Consider the following 23,173-nt stretch of genomic DNA (forward strand, 5'->3'; position numbering starts at 1 on the left):
AAGTGCCAGTAAAATTTTTAACAACGACGTAAAATGTCTGTTGTTCTGGGCTCGAAATTCTTCTAGATGGTCGTCCTCAAAGAGTTGATTTTTAATTGAGAGTCAAACGCCCTGTGATTTAAGAAATTCATCCTACATTCTCGCATATAGTTCATCTTGTGTAAAAGGAAATTTACCTTGAGAGTAACGCGTTCCAAACCACCATGCGCAATGTTTTCCCGTGACCTGTTAGACAGTGATTCGTTTCAGCAGTTACCAGAGAGCGCCAGATAACAGGTGCGACCGCTCTTGCGCAGCTACGATGACACAGGAAGCCCGTATGTTCGTACGTGTAAAACATTAAAAGATCTTGCACTATGTCACAAAAGAAACAAGACATCAAAAATAGTTCAAATGGCTCTGAGCACTATGGAACTTAACTTATGAGGTCATCAGTCCCCTACAACTTAGAACTACTTAAACCTAACTAACCTAAGGACATCACATACATCCATGCCCGAGGCAGGATTCGAACCTGCGACCGTAGCTGTCACGCGGTTCCAGACTAGCGCCTAGAACCGCACGGCCACCCCGGCCGGCAACAAGACATCGGAGGACACTTCAAGTTCATCGCAATTTCTTGAACCATACGAAAATGCATAATTGCGCTTAAAGCGCACATTCGTATGTCCAGATTCGGATGTAAATTTTCTTGAGTACCAGTACTGTATTTTCTCATGTTTGGTTCTTTATTATGGTATAATACCATGCGAGCTAGAAGATGGAAAACGTGCACTTGAAATGCAGCGAACAGTTGAAACTAGCCAACAGTGTGAAATTAAACACTTAGTTTCAAATAAATTGACTGCCTCAGCGCAAAAGATTAATAAAAGCCAAATCTCTTCAGCAAAGCGACAAAAATAACTTCATTGTTCTGCAAGGTGATTAATGCTTGACTGTCAGAAAGGTAGAAATAAAACATGAAAATAATAACATATTTTGTTAGTCTTCCGTTATTATGCGAACGTATTTTAATTCATCTGATAGCTTCCAGCCACAGAAATCCGTTTTGTTTTCATTTGATGTGAGAGTAATAAACGAAGAGGAAACAGCAAAATCACTAAACGTAAACACAGTTCACGTGGAGGCGACCCACCTCCCCACTACAATTCAGACTGCTCTGTGCATCAGCCCCAGGTGTACGATATTTCCGAACCGGAGCAATACTATATAGTGGCGCCCAGCCACACATCCGTAGCGAAGCGGGAGAAGGTTCTCACTCATACGCGACTCAACCGCGCACGAACGATAGCCCGCCCGCAACTGCTCAAACGAATCTAATGTCAACAGCTGTCACGTCACGCTCATCGGATGCAATTTGTCGTTATGAATCATTGCATAGTCTTTCTAAAGCCTTTTACACACTTAACTGTTGGCAAACGCTTGTATGAGCACCTTGTTTTGTTGTTGTGTATGGCGGATTTCCTTTGCGACTTAAGTTTTATTTTCGTTTTTTTCTTCCTCTTGTTAACGTTTTGTTGCTGCAGTATTATCCTGCATACGCGTATACAGTAATATCCTTTGTTGGAGTAATGGTTCTTACCAGTCAGTCACAAAAATTTAACTGAAAACTAAAACAATGAAACATTCCCGGGATTCTAAAAAATTCCCGGGTTTTGCCCGGTTTTCTCCCGGATGAAAAAATTCCCGGGTTTTTCCCGGATCTCCCGGTTGTCCTGGGTCGTATACACCCTGAAGACTTCCAACAGGTACTTTATCTGTGGTACAAAAGTCAGATTCTAAGATAACTATGAAATAGTCATTAAAATGTTACTGATCACCTGTGGATTGGTGACATCAATATTGTTATTAGATATCTGTATGTTGATGTTACCTTATAGTTTTGTTTTATTGTCTCTTATTTCATTTACTATTGACCAGCAGGTCTTGGAGATACGATCTGAGTTTTGTATTTATGAGTTAATCTTTTCAGCCGTCAATCTTTTGACTTGCTTGCGAAACTGGTATTTATATTGTTCATATTTATACCTAAGCTCATTGTTTTTGGTCTCTCTTTGTATCAAATACATTTCTACCATTTTTTTCTTTCAGTTCTTTGGAAGAATTATCAAATTCCATGGGTCTTTACTGTCTTGTCTTATTCTTATTAATATTTATCTTTCTGATGGGAATAGTATTATTTAGATGAAAAAATAATTTATCTAGGAAGGCACCCCATTTATTGTTCACTCCTTCAGCTTGAAATACTAGATGCCAAGATTCATGACCAAGGCTCTCTCTCAGTTTGGCAATGTTGATAATAGATTTCTTTTGTATTCATAAATTTTCTTTGGTTTTCTACAAGGATCACCCTTTGGCGTTGCCTAGATGGTCAGAGATGTGACCATTTACAACAGCAGCTGTGGCAATATTTTCACAGTTAGTAATAACATGGTCTATAGAGCTTTACTAGTTGGAGTTTTCTAGAGGATATGTCTCCCAACAGAATGCATGGTCTATAGAGCTTTACTAGTTGGAGTTTTCTAGAGGATATGTCTCCCAACAGAATGGATACAGTCTTTGAAGCGTTTGCTTTCTTGGGAATCTTGTAACGTGTTGACATTAATATCCCCTAATAATATAACATTTATATGTTCTTGCTTCTTATTAATTTACATAATACTGTATCAAGGGAATTAAGAAATCATTCAAAATTTCCATTTGGAGATCTATACAATGCTAAGATAAAGTATAAAACAGACAAGAATTATAACTTAATTGCTACAAGTTCACAGTGCAAAAGAAACAGAGTATCGTGATATGTCACAAATTAAGGTTTCACATATTCAATTTTTTTTTTCAATATTGTTTATTGGTTGTTTCTGATACATTGAGCAAAGTCACCCGTAGAATGTAAATGTGTTTCCTTTCATGAGTTTTAGTGACATTATGTCTGATGGATAGATACCCTGCCACTATTGAAATGATTGGAAAAAATGAATAATTACGTGACAACCTGTGCCGTTATTAGTCTGTAATGAATGAAATCCTATAAATTCGAGTAACTTTGTGTAATTTTATTTGTTCACTGATGATTTTTCACTCGTGATGTAGATTATTTATTTTCGAGATATTTATATTCTTTCAGTGAGAAAAATTTTTAGTAGTCGGCTATTAATCGATTTGTTCGACATTATACAGCCCGCCAATATCTGCCTCTGTAGAGTCTGACATGTACACACTTTCAATGAGAATATTGTTTAGTAGTAGGCTAGAACCACATTTGTTCAGTGTTTATTTTACCCGCCAATTGCTGCCTCTGATGTCTGCCGGGTGCCATGAATGTTAAATGCTTTGTACTCGCAGTAGAAACACTCGGAGTTGTGGGGAAGTGTTTCGTGCTGTCCCTGTTAAACGGTAGACCATATATGCTATAAATGTGTCCCAGAATGCAGTGTCTTGGACAAGAAAATAATGTAGTTAACTACTGTGCGTCTCGACTATAGACCTACTAAAAATAACGGTCTAGAATTAGCAGCAATATTAATTTAGAATTGTGTGAAATAACTTTCACACACTGCTTAACTTCTTTGCAATTTTAAAACTCTCTGAGGTGGGCGTTCTTTCAGAATATTGTTTGTTGTGTTTACAATGTGGAATACAGTTGTGTGAGGACTGTAATATGTCATCCAATGTTACCTTCTTTGAATTAGTACAATTTGTATCAATATATTCCAGGAGCGGAAAAGTCTTAGAACTTTGTCATAGCAGTTATAGTAGTGATTTGTACTGCTAGCAATTCGATGACATTGCCACATGTCAAAATGGCTCATTTGTCACTTTCGCTGCCGTGTGTCAGCTATAGTACAGCATAATACAACGGCCGGGAACACACTAACACCATGGATCGCATGGGGAAAAAAGATTTAGTGAGCATTGTGGAGAAACAAAAGCAACAGATAGCAAGATATGAGACTAAATTAAGAGGTATGTGACACGAAGGCCTACAGGAGAGATGAAATTATGCTAGAGACAATATTCTGATATTTTATAACGGGAAAACCTCAGACTAAGCAGTGCATAAATAAAACACTTTGTAACACTACTTCTTTTGCAGACCTTGTTATTGCATATAAGGGGCTGTCAAAAGAAAAGGAGGCCCTGGAAGCCAGTCTGAAAGCAATAAGTGGGTCAAAGTCATCAACTCATCCTCCAACTGACGAAAATTCCATACCTGAGAAAGATGATGCCAGTACATCTGGTGCATCAGAGAAGGTAAGATACCTTAACTTTCTTACCAGTGGGAGGGGTCCAGAAAACTGCCCAGGATTTTTTTTGTAACTTCATTCAATTTTTCCATGTCGAATACCTGCACTGTGTTTAGAATTTGATATGTATGAGTTAAAACTCCAAGCATCTATGAAAGTAGAGTGACATGCAATTCTCTGCACTTTATCACCAACCTTCTCTAAGGTGTTGATGCACTAGCTCATTACAAGACATTATGTAAAATATTAAGATTCAGCTTTCTAAGCAACCGAATTGTGAGAAAAAGATGGTTACATAAGGTAACAAATATAGTATGTAATGTAGTGAAGCAGGAGACTGGTAGAACCACAGATAGTAAGCAGATGGCATTAGGAGTGAGACATTGCTAGTAGATGTGTGCAGTGATCCAAAACTTTTGAACAAGCAGTTATTCCATGTCAGTATCTACTAACTGTAACAGTGATTATCATACGATCAATTGCAAATAACTTCATTAATTTGAATATGAACCTCTCCGTACCAGGAGAACTACTGTGTACTATAAAAACTTTAAAATAAAAATTATAGTGGTTGTGATAAAATATCAGAAAAGTTAATTAAAATGTGTTCATTTGAATTTAGTGCTTATCTGTGTAACCAGACATTTGTTGCTGGAACATTTTCCCACTGGCTGAAACATGCTGAAGTTAAACATCCATATAAGAAAGAATATTTCACAAAAATTTTAGATGAAGTCCTTGGTAAAAGTCACATAGCAGATCATCCTTGCATTTTGCATTATGTATTTCAGTATATGTGCATAATATGCACCAAAATACTCATTGGAGACTTGTTCATTCTCTAATATATGTTTAATTTCATTTTTTAGATGTGCATTGATTCACCCACTCCACAAAAAGGGTGACAAGACAGACCCTAATAACTACAGAGGTATCTCATTATTTCTGGTCACCTACAAAATTCGGAAATACGGAAGCGTCCGATCCCACCCGTCTGCTTTGACCCGTGACGTCACAAATGTGGCGGAAACAAAAACAAACACACACACTTTCCACAAGAAGCCTAATGACACTAACGGGACAAGTGCGGGAAATGGGGTGTTTTGGGTGGGGGGCAAACTAAATATAAACAAATTTAGACGCCTTGCGTAGCTACAACGTGTAAGTGAAGACAGCCATGCATGAATACCCACCCACCTCCCCAGGGGTCGTAACCCCTGCAACACATAGAAGATAAAGATGCTTCAGTAGCTGATTAGTGTTTTTTGTCTTTTTTTAAAAAAAATCTCATGGGATAGAACGAACAGATCAGAAAGATAAAAATAATAAACTAAAACAGAAATTCGAGGAAACAGATAATTAAAATAAGTAATAAGTGTTTTTAAATTAAAAAAAAAAATCTCACGAGATAGAACGAACAGATCAGAAAAGTAAATAAAATAAGTTAAAATGGAACTGGAGACAGCCACACTCAAACCAAACTCCGCACCGTCATGACGTCACACACAACACCCTTACGTCACGGGTCAAAGCCGACGCGTTGGATCGGACGCTTCTGTCGACCCCAAAATTCTCTGCAAGGTGTTACTCAACAGACTCGAACCACAAGCTGATACAAAGATAAGGGAATACCAAGTAGACTTCAGAAAAGGGGGGGTTCTGTATTGAACAATTGCTCCTGAAGGTCAAACGGACAAACAATGCTGTAGTCACATTTATGGACTTTTAAGAAGTCCTAGGACTCCATAGACAGGCAGATTCTCTTTGATACATTAGAAGAATATAGAATAGAGAGAAAAACTGGGACACTCATTCAACAGACACGTAGGGACACTAAACCAAAAATAAAATTTATGGGAGAAATCTCAGACCCATTCGAGAGACCCCTGGGGACAGACAAGGTGATAGTCTCTCATCATTTTTATTCAACATTGTCTTGGACAAAATTATCAAACAATAGGATGCAAAAGTGAAAGGAATACAGTGAGGAAGAATGTGTGTAAACAAGATGATCATAAAATGCCAGGAATTTGCAAGTGACCTGGCAGTACCCAGGAACAAAATACAAGCAGCACTGGAATATTTGCATGAAATCTCTGTGAAAACAGGTCTACAAATATCATATCATAAACCATAATACATGGACAGAAAGAATGACCACCACCAAGCCATGTACACAAAATACTGAAAGATTAAGAGTGGAAAAATTCAAATATCTTGGGGAATATATACAAAAAGGAGGATCAGACAAGGCATCCAACAGAACAGAGAAACTTCAGAGAGTGTACAAAGTTACATGGATGCACCACAATAAAAGAAATATTTCATGACATGCTAAACTCAGGCACTTCGGTGCAGTTGTACTACCAGAAGCACTCCGTGCTTCAGAAATGACCACACCTGGAACATCAGGCACCACAAGACAGAAAAAAATAGAAGATAAAATCATCAGAAAATTTTTAGAGCAGTTCACAGAGATGGTATATGTATTAAGAGACCAACCAAGGAATTATATGAAAACACAGACATGAACAGAAAATGCCAGCTAATATTCCATGGACACATATATGGAATTAACAACAACAGACTCATAAAGAGGATTTGTTATGTAATAAACAGTTCAATTTTTAAAAAAAATGGTGTCAAGAAATAAAGACCTAAAGAAATAAGGAATCAGTATTGAAATAATAAATGAAAGAGAGAAATTATGAACACAAAATTTAAATTAAAAGAAAGGAATAAAAGAGGCAAAATGTGGACAGAACAAAGGAAAAAAATAACACAACGAAAGAATGAAGAGGTTTTGGGAAGAAAAGGAGGAGGAAACAAATGAATAATCATGTAACATTCAAGTTAGTCACTGTCCTGGAGGCAAGAATGTGTAATATGAATAATAGTATATAAAGTAGCATAGGATTAGGTGGCAAGGGGAGGGCAGGAAGTTGGCCATGGCCGTAAATCAGAAGAAACATTCACCTTCGCAACTTGGGAAAACCCAGGATGCTGGGTGGGCTACAAACACTGCTCCTCCTAAATTCCAGTCCAGTGCATTAACACTGCCTTAACTATCTTTTTTTGTTTTAGAAAGTAAATCACAGGTACCTAGTCTGCAGAATATCGTGTATAAGATGAAAAATATACTTAGGCATATGAACAGCTGCCAACGCTATATCCATCATAACTTTTCTTCCATATGATTCACCAGAGAAAACCAAAAACCAATAGTAGAAACATTTTTATACAAAGAGACACAGAGAATAGGTGGTACATTTGATAACAGATGAAAAAGTACTCAACAGTAAATGAGGATCTAGTATTTATGCAAGCATAACATATTCACTTGTGCTGTAAGTAATCCTCTCAACAAGAAATGTTTTAACTTTGTACTAAAATCTGTTTCTTTACTAGACCTATTTATTTATGTTGGAATTGCATTATAAAGAGTAACACCAAAGTGGTTCACATGTGTTTGACTATGAGTTGAATTATCACTGTTGCAGTCACTATAGTTTGCATGTCTTAAAGTTCAGCTCTTGTAATCAATACACATTTTTATATGTATTGGGGGGAGGGGGGGGGGGGGGTACTGCAAGCACACACAACTTTTTAAATAGGGGCTTTCAGTTAACCTCTATAGAACTACGTGACATGATTCAGACAGCCCTTGTCTGTCACGTAAAAATTCCATTTGTCTGTTAATTTTAAATCGAAAACTGTTCCATAAACTCCAAGGGACTGAAAGTAATAAAAGTAAGCCATTCTATCGCATTGTGCATTTACCTAATAATTTTAGTTTTTGTGATGAAAAATGTGTTAAATATGGTAAAATGCATTTAATTATGGTGTGAATGTAAACATTGGGCTATGTTACTGGTCACTCTTTTACTGCTGCCTTTATATAACATTCACATTCAACAAAGTTGTCACCTTTCCATCTGATGTAGACCTTAGGCTATGCTGTAGCTCAGCCTGTCGCCACAACCAAGATTTGGAGGGTGGGGGATGGGAGAGGGGAGGGTCCAATATCACACTAACCATGTGTTATAAAAGCAAATTTTTAAGCATGTGGCTACAAATGATATATTTTCAAAGTTACAGTTTGAATTTCTTAAAGGTTCCAATAGTGAGAAGGATATTTACAAGCTCTGTTTTATTCTTTACATTTTCTTTGTATACAACAAGAATGTAATTCCATTATTAGACAAATTATGGGGTACTGGTATATTCTGTGATTTGTCAGAGGCATTTCAATGTGTAAATCATATCCCTTGAAGTGAACTAGCATACTATGGAGTAGCAGGAAATACTGCAAAATGTTTCAAATTGTACCGGTATCTCTGACAGGAAACAGTCTCAATGGGAAAAAGTCTGTATTGAGCCATCAGCCATTATCCAACTGGGACCTGTTTACATGTGGCGCCCTTGAAGATTCTATCGCAGAGCTTTTAATTTTCGTGTGTGGTAACGATCTTTCATCAATAATATAACCAAATCCCAAGTTTATTTTGTTTGCAGATGGTACAAACATTGCAGTAAATAGTGCATCAAGCATAGTTTGGAGAATATTTGTTAATGAAATTTTTGTAGTCATTATTAAATGGTTCACAGATATTTCTCGGTCACTAAGTTTCAAAAAGACAAACCATATGCAGTTCAGAAAATGCAACAGAGATTCCCCTCTCCACACTTGGCCCATGCATACGTGTAAAATTTGATGACAAGCAGTTAGCGGAGGGTGACTGTGTTAAGTTATTGGGTTAACATTCAATTAGGAGAAGCATGCCATAGAACTGCTAAGATACCTAAATGAACCTTTATTTGCAATGCTGATATTGTGAAACATAGGTAATACAAAAGTGAGAAAACTATCATACTTGGTATACATTAAAGTTCAGGGAGAAGAAAGAAAAACTTCAAAGTTTTCTGATAACATTGTAATTCTGTCAGAGACAGCAGAGGACTTAGAAGAGCTGTGGAATTGAATGGACAGTGTCTTGAAAGGAGGATGTAAGAGGACCAACAACAAAAGCAAAACATGGATAATGGAATTAGGTGACGCTGAGGGAATTAGATTCGAAAACAAGATGCTTAAAAGTAGATGAGTTTTGTTATTTGGGCAGCAAAATAACTATTGATGGCCAGAGTAGAGAGTTGCATTGTCAGAGTAGAGTGTCGCATTGCTTTTGCATAATTTTTCATTGATTGTATCAATACCCATTTGTATTGTGATATATTGTGAAATTCTGAACATTCGCGAGTGCCATAGTAAATTAGACTGTCTTTTGAAATTTTAGAGAATGACAGGGCTATCCTCATTCAGAACAATCATTCTCTAATTTCATTGTGCAATCACACTATTTTTGTAAGTTACCGCTATGAATGTTTTGGATATGTAATTTATTTCATAGCAAGTCAGCATTTGTGGGTCACAGTTCAGCCAAAGAATGCATCACCTCTGAATTTCATTGTATACCAGAGCAAATAAATGTGTGTTTTTGAGAATTTTCAGAAGCTGCCATTGTCCTTTACATAATACTAGCAGTTTGTAGAAAATCAGCATTTGTGATTAGATACTGTACAGATTTTCTAGCTAACATGTTGTGTTAAATCTAGTTTTTCCCTTGAAGAGGGAATCATAAATTAACTCTACTTTTGAGTTATCTAACAACTAATTAACATCAAAATGTTTTAAGATACTAGGAATTTGTACCACAGGTTTTTGTGTTGCCTTAATAGGAACCTCATTTTGTTTATCTGCTTCAATTCTTATAGGGAATTAGCAACTTTTTATCTCAACGGGTTAAAAGATAATCAGCCAGCTTAAGTGAAAGTTATTTGTTCACTGCCATATAATACGTTGCACCAGCAAAGTTGCAGACCCACTGCGAATGCTGTTCTCAAACACAGAATGAGTTGGTTGACATTCATAAGCAGCTGGAAATCACCCTGGCTACTGTCAGTTGGCAACTCCTGTGAATCAGTGTGTTGGGAGAGCTCCGGAAAGTCGTGTACCTGTGATACATGTACCAGAGGTAACTCAGGTACTACTCTCTCCTGTGGAACCTGTCTCCTCTGCAGAAAGTACAATACCTGTCATTACCCGTCCACTTGACTGTGAGTGGCGTATCAATGGTAGATCGAAGTATCCTGTACAGGGTGGATGGAGACCAGGGAAGAGTCAGGGTGTTGCACTGATCCTCCTAACCAACAAGGTGCTGTCTTTCACTAAAATTGAAACTGAGCCAGTGGGACTCACTTCACATGTTTTGGGGAAACATGTTTTGTCTGGTGTCAGGAGGAGGCAAATGCAAAAGGGTATGGGGTCTATTAATTGAAGGCATTCAAACATACGACAAATGATTGTAGCCTTTAGAGAAATAACAGCAAGGGACAGGAAAGGACACCAGGAGCTTTTAGTGTGTGTCCCTGGGGGCCTCATTCATCATGTTGTAGATGCTATTCTGGCAGCCATTGAGGAAATAGCGTGCAACCAACTACAGATTGTGGCACATGTTGGAACAAATTATGCATGTCTGGGCTCAGAGGTCATTGTTGGGTCATTGTTGGGTCATTCCAATGACTGGCAGAGGTTAAGATGATCAGCCTTGCTCACGAGGTTTCAACAAAGCTCACAATTTGCAGCATTGTTCACAGAATTAATTGTGGTTCTGAGTTGTGTGGAAGGACTGAACCAGAGACTTTGAAGGTTCTGTGACAAGCTAGTCTGCGACATCCTGGACTAGCGCCATGGGGTTGAGGAATGTAGGGTCCCCCTAAATAGGTCAGGTGTGCACCAAACATCAGAGGCTCGCCACTCTTTGGCGGTTCGTGCTGGGCTACTACAGGACCCTAGTCCTTGCAATATCTTTTCCCTTCTGTGCTGAATGTCTATTCTCTTGTTATTCTTTTTTCCCCTCACTTGCGGAATGTAACTTGAGTGTTTTTGGAAACATTCCGCATTGTCCGTAGCTAACGTAAGAACAGTGTCTCCACTGTTGTTCATTTTTCATTTCTTCGTTTACCTACTCCTATCCTTCCTCCGCTTCACCATTCGAGACTCCTCTTTTTCTTCTTCCTCCCTGTGTGCTCCTGAAGGCTGGTCCATGCATCTTGACGCATACAAGTGACTGGGTAACAGGTAATTCCCAGCCCTGGGTCGACAGGTAGGGTTTGCGTGTACCCCCTAGTACAGCCCAGGCCCGGGGAGGGGTGATTGCCTGAGCTGCTACCTTCCCAAATTTCTGATTGGTCTTTCTGTCAGGGCTTCGGGAGGTGTGAACAATCACCTAAGGCAGGTGCGCCCCTTTGTGAAGGGGGCCCCCAGTTGGAAGGAGCGCACCATCGGAGATGGTGGCAATCATGGGCAATTTTCTCGCAATGAGGCAATCATCATCTTTGCAGCCCATGTTTACCAAACACAAATGGACCGAAGTTCCCGATTCAAAGACCCTCCCAACTGCACCACAGTTCCTTGTGGTTTCATGTACTGAAGACGGTCAGTCCTTTGCAATGGTAAATCAGTTTCTAATTCAGAAAGGTGTTGATGCAATTCCTGGCTCTGTGAAAAAAGCCCTGTGAAATCGTGCTCTCATTTCCGCGCTGGCTGTTTACTTTTTGAGACTACTTCTGATTCTCGAGCACAACGGCTTACTGCTTTCCTTCACCATGACTATCACATTCATGTCAAAGCCCATAGAACTCTGAAGTCTTCCCGTGGTGTTATTTACCCTAGGCTCCTCGACGGTCTGACTGAAGCCAAAATCCAAATGTACCTCTCTGATCGGAGTGTCATCCATCGGGTGATGAAAAAGGTAGGTGCCTCCTTAGTGCCCATGTGCTCTCTTTTTCTCGCCTTTGATTGAGTGGTGCTTTCATCCAAGATCAAAGCAGGGTATGATGTTATCACAGTCTGACCATACATTCTGAACCCAATGCGCTTCTTCCAGTGTCATCATTTCAACGACACTCGAATGTCTTCTCGATATCCAGCAAAATGTGTAACCTGTGGTAGGGATGTGCACAAGGACGATTGTCCGCCTGCTTCTCCCCACTGTATCAACTGCAATGGCAACCATGCCGCCACCTCTTGAGATTGTTCCATGTATCTCAATGAGCGGGCTGTCCAGGAGATCTGGGTAAAGGAAAAAGTGCCTTAACTGGTCACTCGCAAGTTATCGGCTAGTCGCAAACCCTGCGTTCTACCGTCAGGCACTCACAATATTGTTCTTGCTACATCTCACTCCATGTAGAACATGGCCATGCAGACATGTAACATCAGATTCAGCACTGAGATTGTGAAATCGCCCAGTGTTACGGTAGCATTGCCATCTGCTCATCCAGCTATGCAACAAGCCATCAACCTCTTGCCTCAGAGGTGAAGTCACCAGCTACACAACTGGAATGCTGGAAAACACAGAAGTAATACTCCCGTGAAGACCTCCTACGTTTCCTCCACCCAACTAACACCTGAGTCTTCCTCTGCTAACCGGAAAGGCTTGAAGAAGTCAAACTAAGGAAAACAGTTTTTCCCTTCACTGACTCAAAGATCCTCTTTGACTGTGTCGCCACATGATACCATCACCTGGCCGGCTTCCATATCACCGGTGCATACCACTAACCATTTTTCTGTGCTAGACTCCACAGACTGCCAGCAGAAGAAAGCTGACACTTCCATAGACCTCATGGAGCAGAATCATCCTGCCTCCATGCCCTGTAGCAGTGAGTCTTTGCAGGCTGGCACTCAGCAACCGCCAAGGCGACACCCCTTCATTTTTTCCTGGTCATGAGTTTCCTCCAATGGAACATTCACAGCCTTAGATCCAGGAGAGAGGATTTATGGCTGGTCTTAGACTCGGGCAGTATCCACCATCCGCTTGTTCTCTGCCTTCAGGAAACAAAATTGCTTCCTCACGACGGCATTGATCTTTCGCATTTCTTCTCGGTCCATTTTGACCTCCTCCCTGAGGTTGGTATTCCATCTCATTGGGGAGTCATGCTGCTCATATGGGATGATACTCATAGCCAACCCATCTCCCTGCCTTCAAGTTGTTGTAGTTTGCCTTTTCCTTCTTCATTTGATCTTTTCACATCCTTCCTTGACTGTTCACGTCCCTCCGTCATTTGATGTCACCATGGCAGACTTCCTCCAGCTTATTGGGTAGCTGCTTCACCCTTTTCTGTTGCTTGGTGACTTTAATGCGCATTATACCCTTTGGGGTTCTCCCAGACCTGTCGGAGAGGTGTCCTCTTGGCTGGCCTTCTTAATCAACTTAAGGTCTTCTGCCTTAACACAGGAGCACCCTTGTTTTCAGACTCCTCGCACACCTGTTGTCATCAGCTGCAGAACGTTCCATTCCTTACACTTCCTCTTTACAACGCTGTGTCCCTTTGGTGGACTGAGATGTGCTGTGACGCAATTCGCGTGCGGAGATGTGCTCTCTGTCTTTTTAACCATGATCCTATTTTGGCAAACTGCATTCATTATAAAGATGTGCATGCACAGTGTTGTCGCGTTCTTCGGGATAGCAAAAACGCTAGTTGGATTCCATTCACGAGTTCTTTTAACAGTTCCACTCCCTCTTCTGTAGCGTGGGCCAACCCTCGATGGCTCTCTGGGACCGAGATCCATTCCCCAATTTCTGGCCTGACATTAGCAGACGGTGTCATTGTGCACTCTATTGCTATCTCTAACACCTTGGCTCACCATTTTGCAGATATTTCAAGCTCCTCCCCTGTCACCCTGCGTTCCTCCACCAGAAACGAGTAGAGGCAGATCAGGTGATACCCTTCTCTTCTCAGAATCGAGAATGCTATAATGTCGCCTTTACTTTGAGGAAGCTAGATCATTCTCTCACTTCATCCCGATCCTCCGCCCCAGGGCCAGAAGCTGTTCACATTCGGATGTTGCAGCTCCTTTCTCTTGCGGGCAAGCAGTTTCTGCTTGATATGTACAACCGCATCTGGGCAGAGGACACGTTTCCCATATGCTGGCCTGAAGACACTTTCATACCCATACCTAAGCCCGGTGAGGACAAACATCTTCCTTCCAGCTACTGGCCCATTTCTCTCACCAGCTGTGTTTGCAAGGTGATGGGACGTATGATTCATGCCCGACTGGTATGGTGGCTCGAGTCTCACAATTTACTAATCGCTGCACAATGTGGATTTGAATCCCTTTACCAGTTCTATGTTGGATACAGTTTCTTCAGGTCTAGTTGTCCCAAAAATTCTGTCTCTCTTGCTCTCCAATGTGAAGACTTTGTGTGATAGTTTCTTCACTCTCATAACAGATCCTACATTTAGGGTCTTCTTCCATTATACCCATTGTATGTAGGTCTGTTTTGAAATTGCTGGGGTCAGTCATCAGTCCAACCATGAATTCAGTATCTTTCCTGTTTAAGCCCAGGATTATAGAGCTTCTTTTAAAACACGGCTTTGGCATCATTACCTTACCATGTTTTTGTTTATAGACCATGGTCCAGTATTCTATGTGCAGTCTTCTAAGCCAGTTCCGTAGTTGTAGTCTGATCATAGCCTTGGTGATTATCTGGCAGCTTCCGGTTGAATGAATCGAGTCTTTGCCCCCATCCTGGCCTATCTGTCAACTAGTTCCTTGCCACTGATCCCTGGGTGGACAGGGACCCACACTAGGTATCCTATTGCTTCCCCCTAGCTCCACCAGAGCCCTGTGACAGTCTGTAACAATCTTAGATCTTGTTGCAGGAGCTGCCAATGATTTCAGGGCTGCCTGGCTGTCTGAATAGATGTAGCTGGTATGGTCCTTGTAGCACCTACACATATGCTCCTCCACACACGCCCTGATTGCAGTAATTTCAGCTTGGAATACCGAGGCCAGTTTTCCTAGAGAGATGATGCACTCCAGTCTTGGCTGAATGCCGTACACCCCGGCCCCAGTGCGTTGAAGCAGTTGGGAGTTGTTATATAGTCGGCTGGCATTCCCTGACCATTCCTATATTTACCTTACTCACTATTTTAGTGTGTGATTCTGGATATCCCAGTGAGATCAAGTTTTTACCAGGTTTGAGTCTGTATGCACCAGCTGCTGCCGTCATCTTGACCCAAAGGTGTAGTGGAGGCACATCCAACATGGCTTCCATCCCAGTGGTTGGTGTGCTGCTAATTCCATCTGTTATGGCTAAGAGCCTCTGTACCCCAGCAAGCTCCTTAGCTGCACCCTGTTGTTCTACCTTCTTCCAGCACACTACGGCCCCATAGGAGATCCTAGGTCTAATCACAGTGGTGTATATCCAGTGCATACCTCTGGGGCTTAGGCCCCAGTTTTAGCCACAAGCCCTTCTGGTACTCACTGGAGTGCCTTTTGCCTTGGGGCAGATGCTCTTAATGTGTGGGGTCCATGTTAGTTTCTCATCTAGATATTTGACTGTCCCCTTCACAGGTAGAGTTTCATCGAAAAGCTTTAGATTCCAACTTGAGTGTTCGATATGCTTCTTCGTGAATGTTTCCACAACATTCTTCTTAGGATTAACCCTGAGATCCTGTTTGATGGACCAGTCTTGCACACAATGTCCAAGAATTCCCAACTGTGTCAGTAAATTTGCCAAGTGTTACTATGACAAGGTCATCTGCGTGTCCTTGGCAGAAGCATTGTCTGGAATTCAGTTCCTCAATGAGTTTGTTCGCCACTAGATCCCACAATAAAGGGGACAAAAGTTCTCCTTGTGGACAACTTCTAGTGGTATTAATTACCATCTTTTCATTCATCATGGTAGCCTCTACCTTCCTTCCACTAAGTGTGGGCCTTGTCCACTACATATAGTGGTCCTAGATCATAAACGTTGGTATGTGTGTTGGTTTGAATGTAGAGCAGCCCTAGTTAGCCTCTCTCCCCAACATGTATATTAACCAGTTTTTCCAACGTTGTAAGAATGGAGGAGGACAGACTGATTGGTCTCATATCCATAGCCTTGGTGTGATCAATTTTCCCTGCTTTGGAATAAAGACAACCTTCACTGCCCCTCCAGGCATTGGGAATGATTCCTGCTGCTAGTATAACCCTGAATAATCTGCATAGGACTCTAAGATTCTCTCCTGCCTGTTGCAGGAGAGCTGGAAAGGTTCCATCTGGGCCATGTGACTTGAACAGTTGGAATGATCCCACCACCCATTGGATTTTACTGAAGTTGACACTCTCCTTGGCCATTCCCAGTCCTCTCTTTGAATGCCTGAGAACCAGTGTCTCCCAGGAATCACATTCTGGTGTGTTATCCGCCAGAGCATATTGAAGAAAGTGAGATTTGAGGAGCAGTTCCAGCGTCTAATGTGCTGTCTTTGTATATTCCGCATCCTCCTTCCTCAACGTACCTCCTGGAGTAGTTGGTACTCTATTGACGATTTTGTGAAGTCTTGCTTGAGCAGCCGTGCCCTCCACTTCCTCACAGAATTCCTTCCAGAATGCCTTCTTTGATTATCTAATTGCAAGGTTGTAGTTGACAAGAGCCTCACAATATTTTGCCCATTGTCCTTTACATCTCGAGAGGTTAAACAGTCTTCATACCTGTTTTCTTTGTATTTCCAAGTTAGTGTTCTACCAAGGCATACTCCTATTTGTGCACTTCGTGGTATGAGGTCACTTTCGCCTTTGCTACTTCCTCAAACTCTACTGGATTCCTTATCGAGGTTTTAATTTCCAATAAGTCTAAATCAAGGTCCCTCCTATATGTCTCCCAGTCCATTTTTCTGGGATTATTATAGGCCGTGGTCTGTCTGATTCCCATTTCAACCATGAATTTAATATGCACATGGTCCAATGAGGATGGCTCTAATGCCACAGGCCGTTGTTTGACATAGCTGCCCATCATCATGGAACCAAAGGTTATGTCAATTACTTCTTCCCCTCTGCTATTCCTGTAGGTAGGTTTGTCACCCCTATTCAGGACCATCAAGTTGTTAGACAAGAGAAATTGAAGAAGGTACTCACCTCTACTGTTAGTGTCCTTGCTGCCCCACACTAGGTTGTGGGCATTGGCATCACATCTAACCACCAGGTGGTTGCCTTGCTGATGGCAAGCATCTGTCAGTCTCCTCACCTCCAAGGGAGGAGGAGAGCTGTGTTCGTAAGGGAGGTATGCTGAGACCAAAACAATTTTCCTCGTGATACCTTCTTCATGTTGCTGCATCCTGATGGTCACCAGGTCCCTGGAGTAGAAATCCATCATTGGCATGAAAGAAATTCCATGTCTCACATAGATGCATGTTCTGGAGTTTCTTGGATTTCTAGCATAAGTCAGCTTACCTCCAGTGCCACCGAGGCTGATACACCCCCTTTATATAAGTAAGGTTCTTGTATCAGGGCCACGTCAACTTCCTGTCTCCCCAGGAGATGACTCAGGGCAGCAGTGGCCTCTTTACTGTGTTGCAGATTAATCTATAGCACTTCGAGTCTCCGTCTTGCTGCCATCATTGCCTTTGAGGTCTTTGATTATCCTGACGGCAACCTGCGAGAACCCTAAAAACAATTTCAGGTCTTGCTTTCGCATCGCCTTCAGGGACTTCCTTATGACCCCCCCACCATCAAGGTTTGTCCTTCCGGCATAGCCTTCTGGTTGATTATCCTCCAATCCTCTGTCGAGACTTTTGGGTTCTGAACCACTATCTTCTTGAACAGAGTTTTTAGAGAGACATCTTTAAGGATCTATGGTACCCATGTCGATACCTTTGTGATCTTAAGCAGCTCAGCTGCGGTCCTGACCAGCAGCTTCGTATCCTCCCACAGGGATATCATGGGCACTGTATTCACCCCCTCGCAGACAAAAATGAGGGCACTGCGATCTAGATAGACCCTCCTGAAATTGGATCCTGGACCAGTATCCCCCCCACCCAATCTTATCAAAGAGGGCCATCTGTACGAGCTGCTCCTGCTGCGAGGTGATGCCTACCAGTGGATAGCGTTCCTGGATAACTGCCATCTTAAAAACTGAGGCTGCAGTACTGTAGGTCTGTCTCCCTATTTCCTGCCCCAACTTTTTCTGGGCTTGCTTATCCTGAGAGGAGGGAGTCCTAGATTCATCCCTTTTCCTCTTGGTACCTGTCTTTGACTTTGTGATGGTCTGTGTATCCCCTTCAACCTGAGACAGTTTTTTCTTAGGCTCAAGCCCTTTTAATTCCCTCCACATTTGTTTTGGAAGCCATTCTTTTCCTTGCTTTTGTTTCTGTTCCCTTGAGAAGTTTCCTCCTCTGGGCCCCAGACAAGGCTTTAATCTTGTGATCTGGTCAAACTTGTCAGTTACAATTCCCACTTCTTGCTCAGGTCTGATTCAGTAGTGGGAATGCATTCCATCGGTCCTGACCCTGGTGTTTGGGTGTCTGAGGTCTCAGTTTGCCCCTCTGTTTGTTTTAATTTATTTTTGTCAGTCCTGTCCATCTTGGTCCCATGAGATTTGGGGATCTACTCAGCCCAGACCACAGAAACCCCATGCGGGGTAAGGCTATTTACTCAGCAAGGTCGCCCGGTATCCCTAAGGCTCCATTTGCAACACATCTTCTCATGTGCCATACACCCCTTGGCATGGATCGCATCACACCTTGGTTTGGGGAAGGAAATTGGTTAAGGACCGGGTGTGGATAAGGAAGACGTTGTGGTACACTCTTAGTCTGATCCATCGGCAAGGTCTTTCCGGCAGTAGATCCTGTATCTTTGGCATAGCCCTCAGCTTCAAGCGGATAGGCATGCCTCTCCACCAACACGGACAGTGCTTTGTCAAGGTGGTGTCCCCCGGAGAGGCGGAATTCCCAGACTGTGGCCTTGTTTTTCAGTCTGGAAAAAGCCTACAACACCTGGTGGAGGACTGGTATCTTCCATACTCTCTACACATGGGGCTTCTTTGGCCACCTGCCCCATTTAATACTCTTCAGGAATTTTCAAAAGAGCAAGTTTTCAAAGTACATGTGGGTTCTGCCTTGTCGGACACCTGTATCCAGGAAAATGGTGTGCTTCAGGGTTCCGTCTTGAGTGTCATCCCCCTTTGCTGTCACCATTAACCCTATAATGGCCTGTCTCTCGCCAGGCATCTCCGGCTCCCTATTCATTGATGATTTTGCCATGTATTGCAGTTCGCCACAGAATTGTCCCATTTAGCGGCACATTCAGTGATGTCTTGATCGTCTTTACTCATGTAGCACTGACAGTGGCTTTTGTTTTTCCACTGACAAAATCGTTTGTATGCATTTCTGGTGGCGCAATTGGTTTCTTCCACTGTCTTTACGTCTTAGGCCTGTTGCTCATCTGTTTGTTGAAACTATGAAATTCCTGGGGCTCATTTTCGATAGGAAACTTTCTTGGTCCTCCCATGTGTATTACTTACCTGGCAGCCTGCTGTATGCAGTCCCTCAATGTCCCACGTGTCCTCAGTGGTGCTTCCTGGGGTGCAGACCAAACTACCCTCGGTTTGTACCAGTCCCTTTTCTGGTCCAAACTGAACTATGGGTGTTTCATTTATGCATCTGCATGTCCGTCCCTCTTACGCCATCTCAGTACTATCCACCATTGTGGCATCCTTTTGGCCACTGACACCTTTTACATAGCCTGGTTGAGAGTCTGTACGCAGATGCTGCCTTCAAAGTCTCTGTGTGCTGCACACCATCCATCTGTTAGCGCAAGGGGTCCAGGAAAGCTGTCACTTGCTCACCCTTAATGGAGCCACTGTGATATTTATGTGGGTTCCTGGTCACATCGGTCTGACAGGAAACGAGACTGCTGCTGCTGCTGCCAAGGCTGCAGTCTTCGTACCTCAGTCTGCTACTTCTTACATTCCCTCTGATGATCTCTGTGTTGCCATCTGTCTGCAGGTGGTATCACCTTGGCATCACCAGTGGTCTTCCCTTCATGGGAACAAGCTTCGTGCTATTAAGCCTATCCCAGTGGCTTGGATGACCTTGGATGACCTTATCTCGGCCCTCTCGCTGCGAGGATATCATTTTAACTAGGCTGCGTATTGGTTACTGTGTTTGTTAAGTGGTGCTCCCCCACCACTTTGTGCATGTTGCATCCAACTTTTAACTGTCTGCCATTTTCTGATGGAATGCCCTTGTTTTATCTGCTTACATTTCCGTCTGAGTTATCAGCCATTTTAGACAACAATGTACTGACTGTTGACCCCGTTTTACTTTTTATCCATCTTAGCAATATGGTGAAGGCCATTTAAGTTTTTGCTCTGGACCGCCATTTCTTTATGGCATATTTCACAGACCTTTCTCCACATCCCTTTTCATAGCTGTGTTCTCTTTTGTTGATTAGTATTGATATGTAGTTGTTTTTAACTCTTCTCTTTGTCTTCATGTTGTACAGTTTTGAATGGGGGGCTCCATATGGTTCCCAAGCTGTGCAGCGACCGTAAACCTTAAAATTACCAAATGTGCAGCAACCAGTTGCAAGATCATGTTTTCTTTATTTACTTTTGCAAATCGATTTCAACTGATTAACAGCCATCATCTGTGCTTTCAACATGTCCCTGAGTATTAACACTGTCTTAAACAGACGTCAACTTTATGTTTGATGTCTGTTTAAGACAGTGTTATTACTCAGGGTCACATTGAAAGCACCAATGATGGCTGTTAATCAGTTGAAATCGATTTGCAAAAATAAATAAAGAAAACATGATCTTGCAACTGGTTGCTGCTCATTTGATAATTGTACAATTTTGACATGGGCGCATATGACCCTAGTTGTTTTGGTGCCCTAAAAACAAAATTAATAAAAAAAAAAATAAAAAAAAAAAAACCGAGGCTGCTACTCGAGTAGCTGACTGTGTGTGAGGTGCACACTTTTTTTTTTAGATTGGGCGACTCTCCATCCAATCCAGATAACAGTAGCTGTAGGAAATCCACAAGTAACAATGTAAGATTGAAAGAAATTCCACCCCCAGCTGCAAGAGTCTGAAGTGCTCGTGAAAAGCAGTTTAGCTCACATACTGAACACTGGTTGAAATTTGAAATTGATAGCAGTGAGATTTTTGGGGAAAATTTGTGTGTGTATCAAAAGGACAGGCAAATGGGAAATGGAGGTGGTGTATTTTTTGCAGTAGACAAGAAATTCAAATCCACAGAGGCAGAAACGGTTCGGGCAAGACTAAGTATAAGGGCTGCGCATAAAATGATAATTGGACCCTTCTATTGCCCACCAGACTCATCTCCTGATGTAACCGAAAACTTTACAGAAAACCTCAGCTCACTTGTAGGTAAGATCCCCATTCATATAATGTAATCACCAATGAAGGCTTTAATCATCCAACAATTAATTGGGAAAATTACCAATTTGTTAGTGGAGGGCATGATGAGACATGGTGTGAAACTTTACTGAATGCCTTCTTTGAAAACTGCCTATGATAGGTAGTTAGGAACCCCTCATGATGGAAATACATTGGATCTAGTGGCAGCAAATAGACACCTGACCTCTTTGAGGATGTTCACATTGAAATTGGTAACAGGGACCATCACATGGTTGTGGCAACAATTGTTACCAAAGTACAAAGGACAACCAAGAGAAGTAGAAAGATACATATCTTCAATAAACTAGATAAAAAATCAGTAGTGTCATATCTCAATGAGCAACTTGAAACTTTCACCATGGGGCAGAAGCATGTAGAGGAACTCTGACTCAAGTTTAAGAGAACAGTTGACCATGCACTAGATAGATGTGAACCCAGTAGAACAATTCTTAAGGGGAGGGAAACTCTTCTGTATACAGTCACTGTAAAGAAACTTCTAAAGAAACAGATTACTGCATAGTAAGAGTAAAACAAAGCGTTGGGCTATAGATAGAGAGATGCTGAGTGAAACTGCATTTAGCTGTCAAGAGAGCAATGCATGATGACTTTAATGACTACCATAGCAGAATATTGTCAAGTGCTCTTTCTCAGGGCCCAATGATATTCTCGTCTTATGTAAATGCTGTTAGTGACACCGAAGTTAGTATCCAGACCCTAGTGAATGAGATGAACTCAAATTGAGGGTAGCAAAGCAGAAGCTGGAATCTTAACTCCATTTTCAAATGTTCTTTTGCAAAGTAAAACCATGGAGAATTGCTCCAATGTAATCCTCATATCAGTAAAAAGATGAATGAAGTAAGTATTAGTGTCAGTGGTGTTGAGAAACAGCTGAAATCATTAAAACTGAACAAAGCTCCAGGCCCTGATGGAATTCCTGTCAGATTCTACACTATTAGCAGCTGAGTTAGCCCCTCTTCCACGTATAATCTACTGTAGATCTCTTGAACAGAAAACTGCAAAGTTTTTGGAAAAAGCCACAGGTCACATCTGTCTACAAGAAGGGTAGTAGAAGTTATCCAAAAAAGTACCGTCCAATATCCCTGATATCGATTTGTTGTAGAATCTTAGAACATATTCTGAGTTCAAACACAATGAGGTCTCTTGAACAAAATGACCCCCTCAGTGTCAGCTAGCATGGATTTCGAAGACATCAATCATGTGAAACCCAACTCACACTTTTCTCACATGACATACTGAAAGCTTGAATCAAGGTACAGGGTGTTTCAAAAATGACTGGTATATTTGAAACGGCAATAAAAACTAAACGAGCAGCGATAGAAATACACCGTTTGTTGCAATATGCTTGGGACAACAGTACATTTTCAGGCGGACAAACTTTCGAAATTACAGTAGTTACAATTTTCAACAACAGATGGCACTGCAAGTGATGTGAAAGATATAGAAGACAACGCAGTCTGTGGGTGCGCCATTCTGTACGTCGTCTTTCTGCTGTAAGCGTGTGCTGTTCACAACGTGCAAGTGTGCTGTAGACAACATGGTTTATTCCTTAGAACAGAGGATTTTTCTGGTGTTGGAATTCCACTGTCTAGAACACAGTGTTGTTGCAACAAGACGAAGTTTTCAACGGAGGTTTAATGTAACCAAAGGACCGAAAAGCGATAC

The 23,173-nt window shown here is 41.7% G+C and overlaps 1 protein-coding gene across 1 annotated transcript in view; it reads left to right on the forward strand.

Moving 5' to 3' along the window:
* The first annotated feature begins 3,600 nt into the window (after nucleotides 1–3,600).
* LOC124622287 (GRIP and coiled-coil domain-containing protein 1) overlaps nucleotides 3,601–23,173 on the forward strand; it is a 101,787-nt gene continuing 82,214 nt past the window's right edge. The window contains exons 1-2 of the mRNA XM_047147956.1: nucleotides 3,601–3,966; nucleotides 4,097–4,254. Coding sequence (XP_047003912.1) covers nucleotides 3,882–3,966; nucleotides 4,097–4,254 — 243 coding nt within the window. The 5' untranslated portion in view covers nucleotides 3,601–3,881. The remainder of the gene's footprint in view (nucleotides 3,967–4,096; nucleotides 4,255–23,173) is intronic.

This window comes from Schistocerca americana, chromosome 7 (genome assembly GCF_021461395.2).
Source record: "Schistocerca americana isolate TAMUIC-IGC-003095 chromosome 7, iqSchAmer2.1, whole genome shotgun sequence".
In the NCBI taxonomy this organism is placed as follows: Eukaryota; Metazoa; Arthropoda; class Insecta; order Orthoptera; family Acrididae; genus Schistocerca; species Schistocerca americana.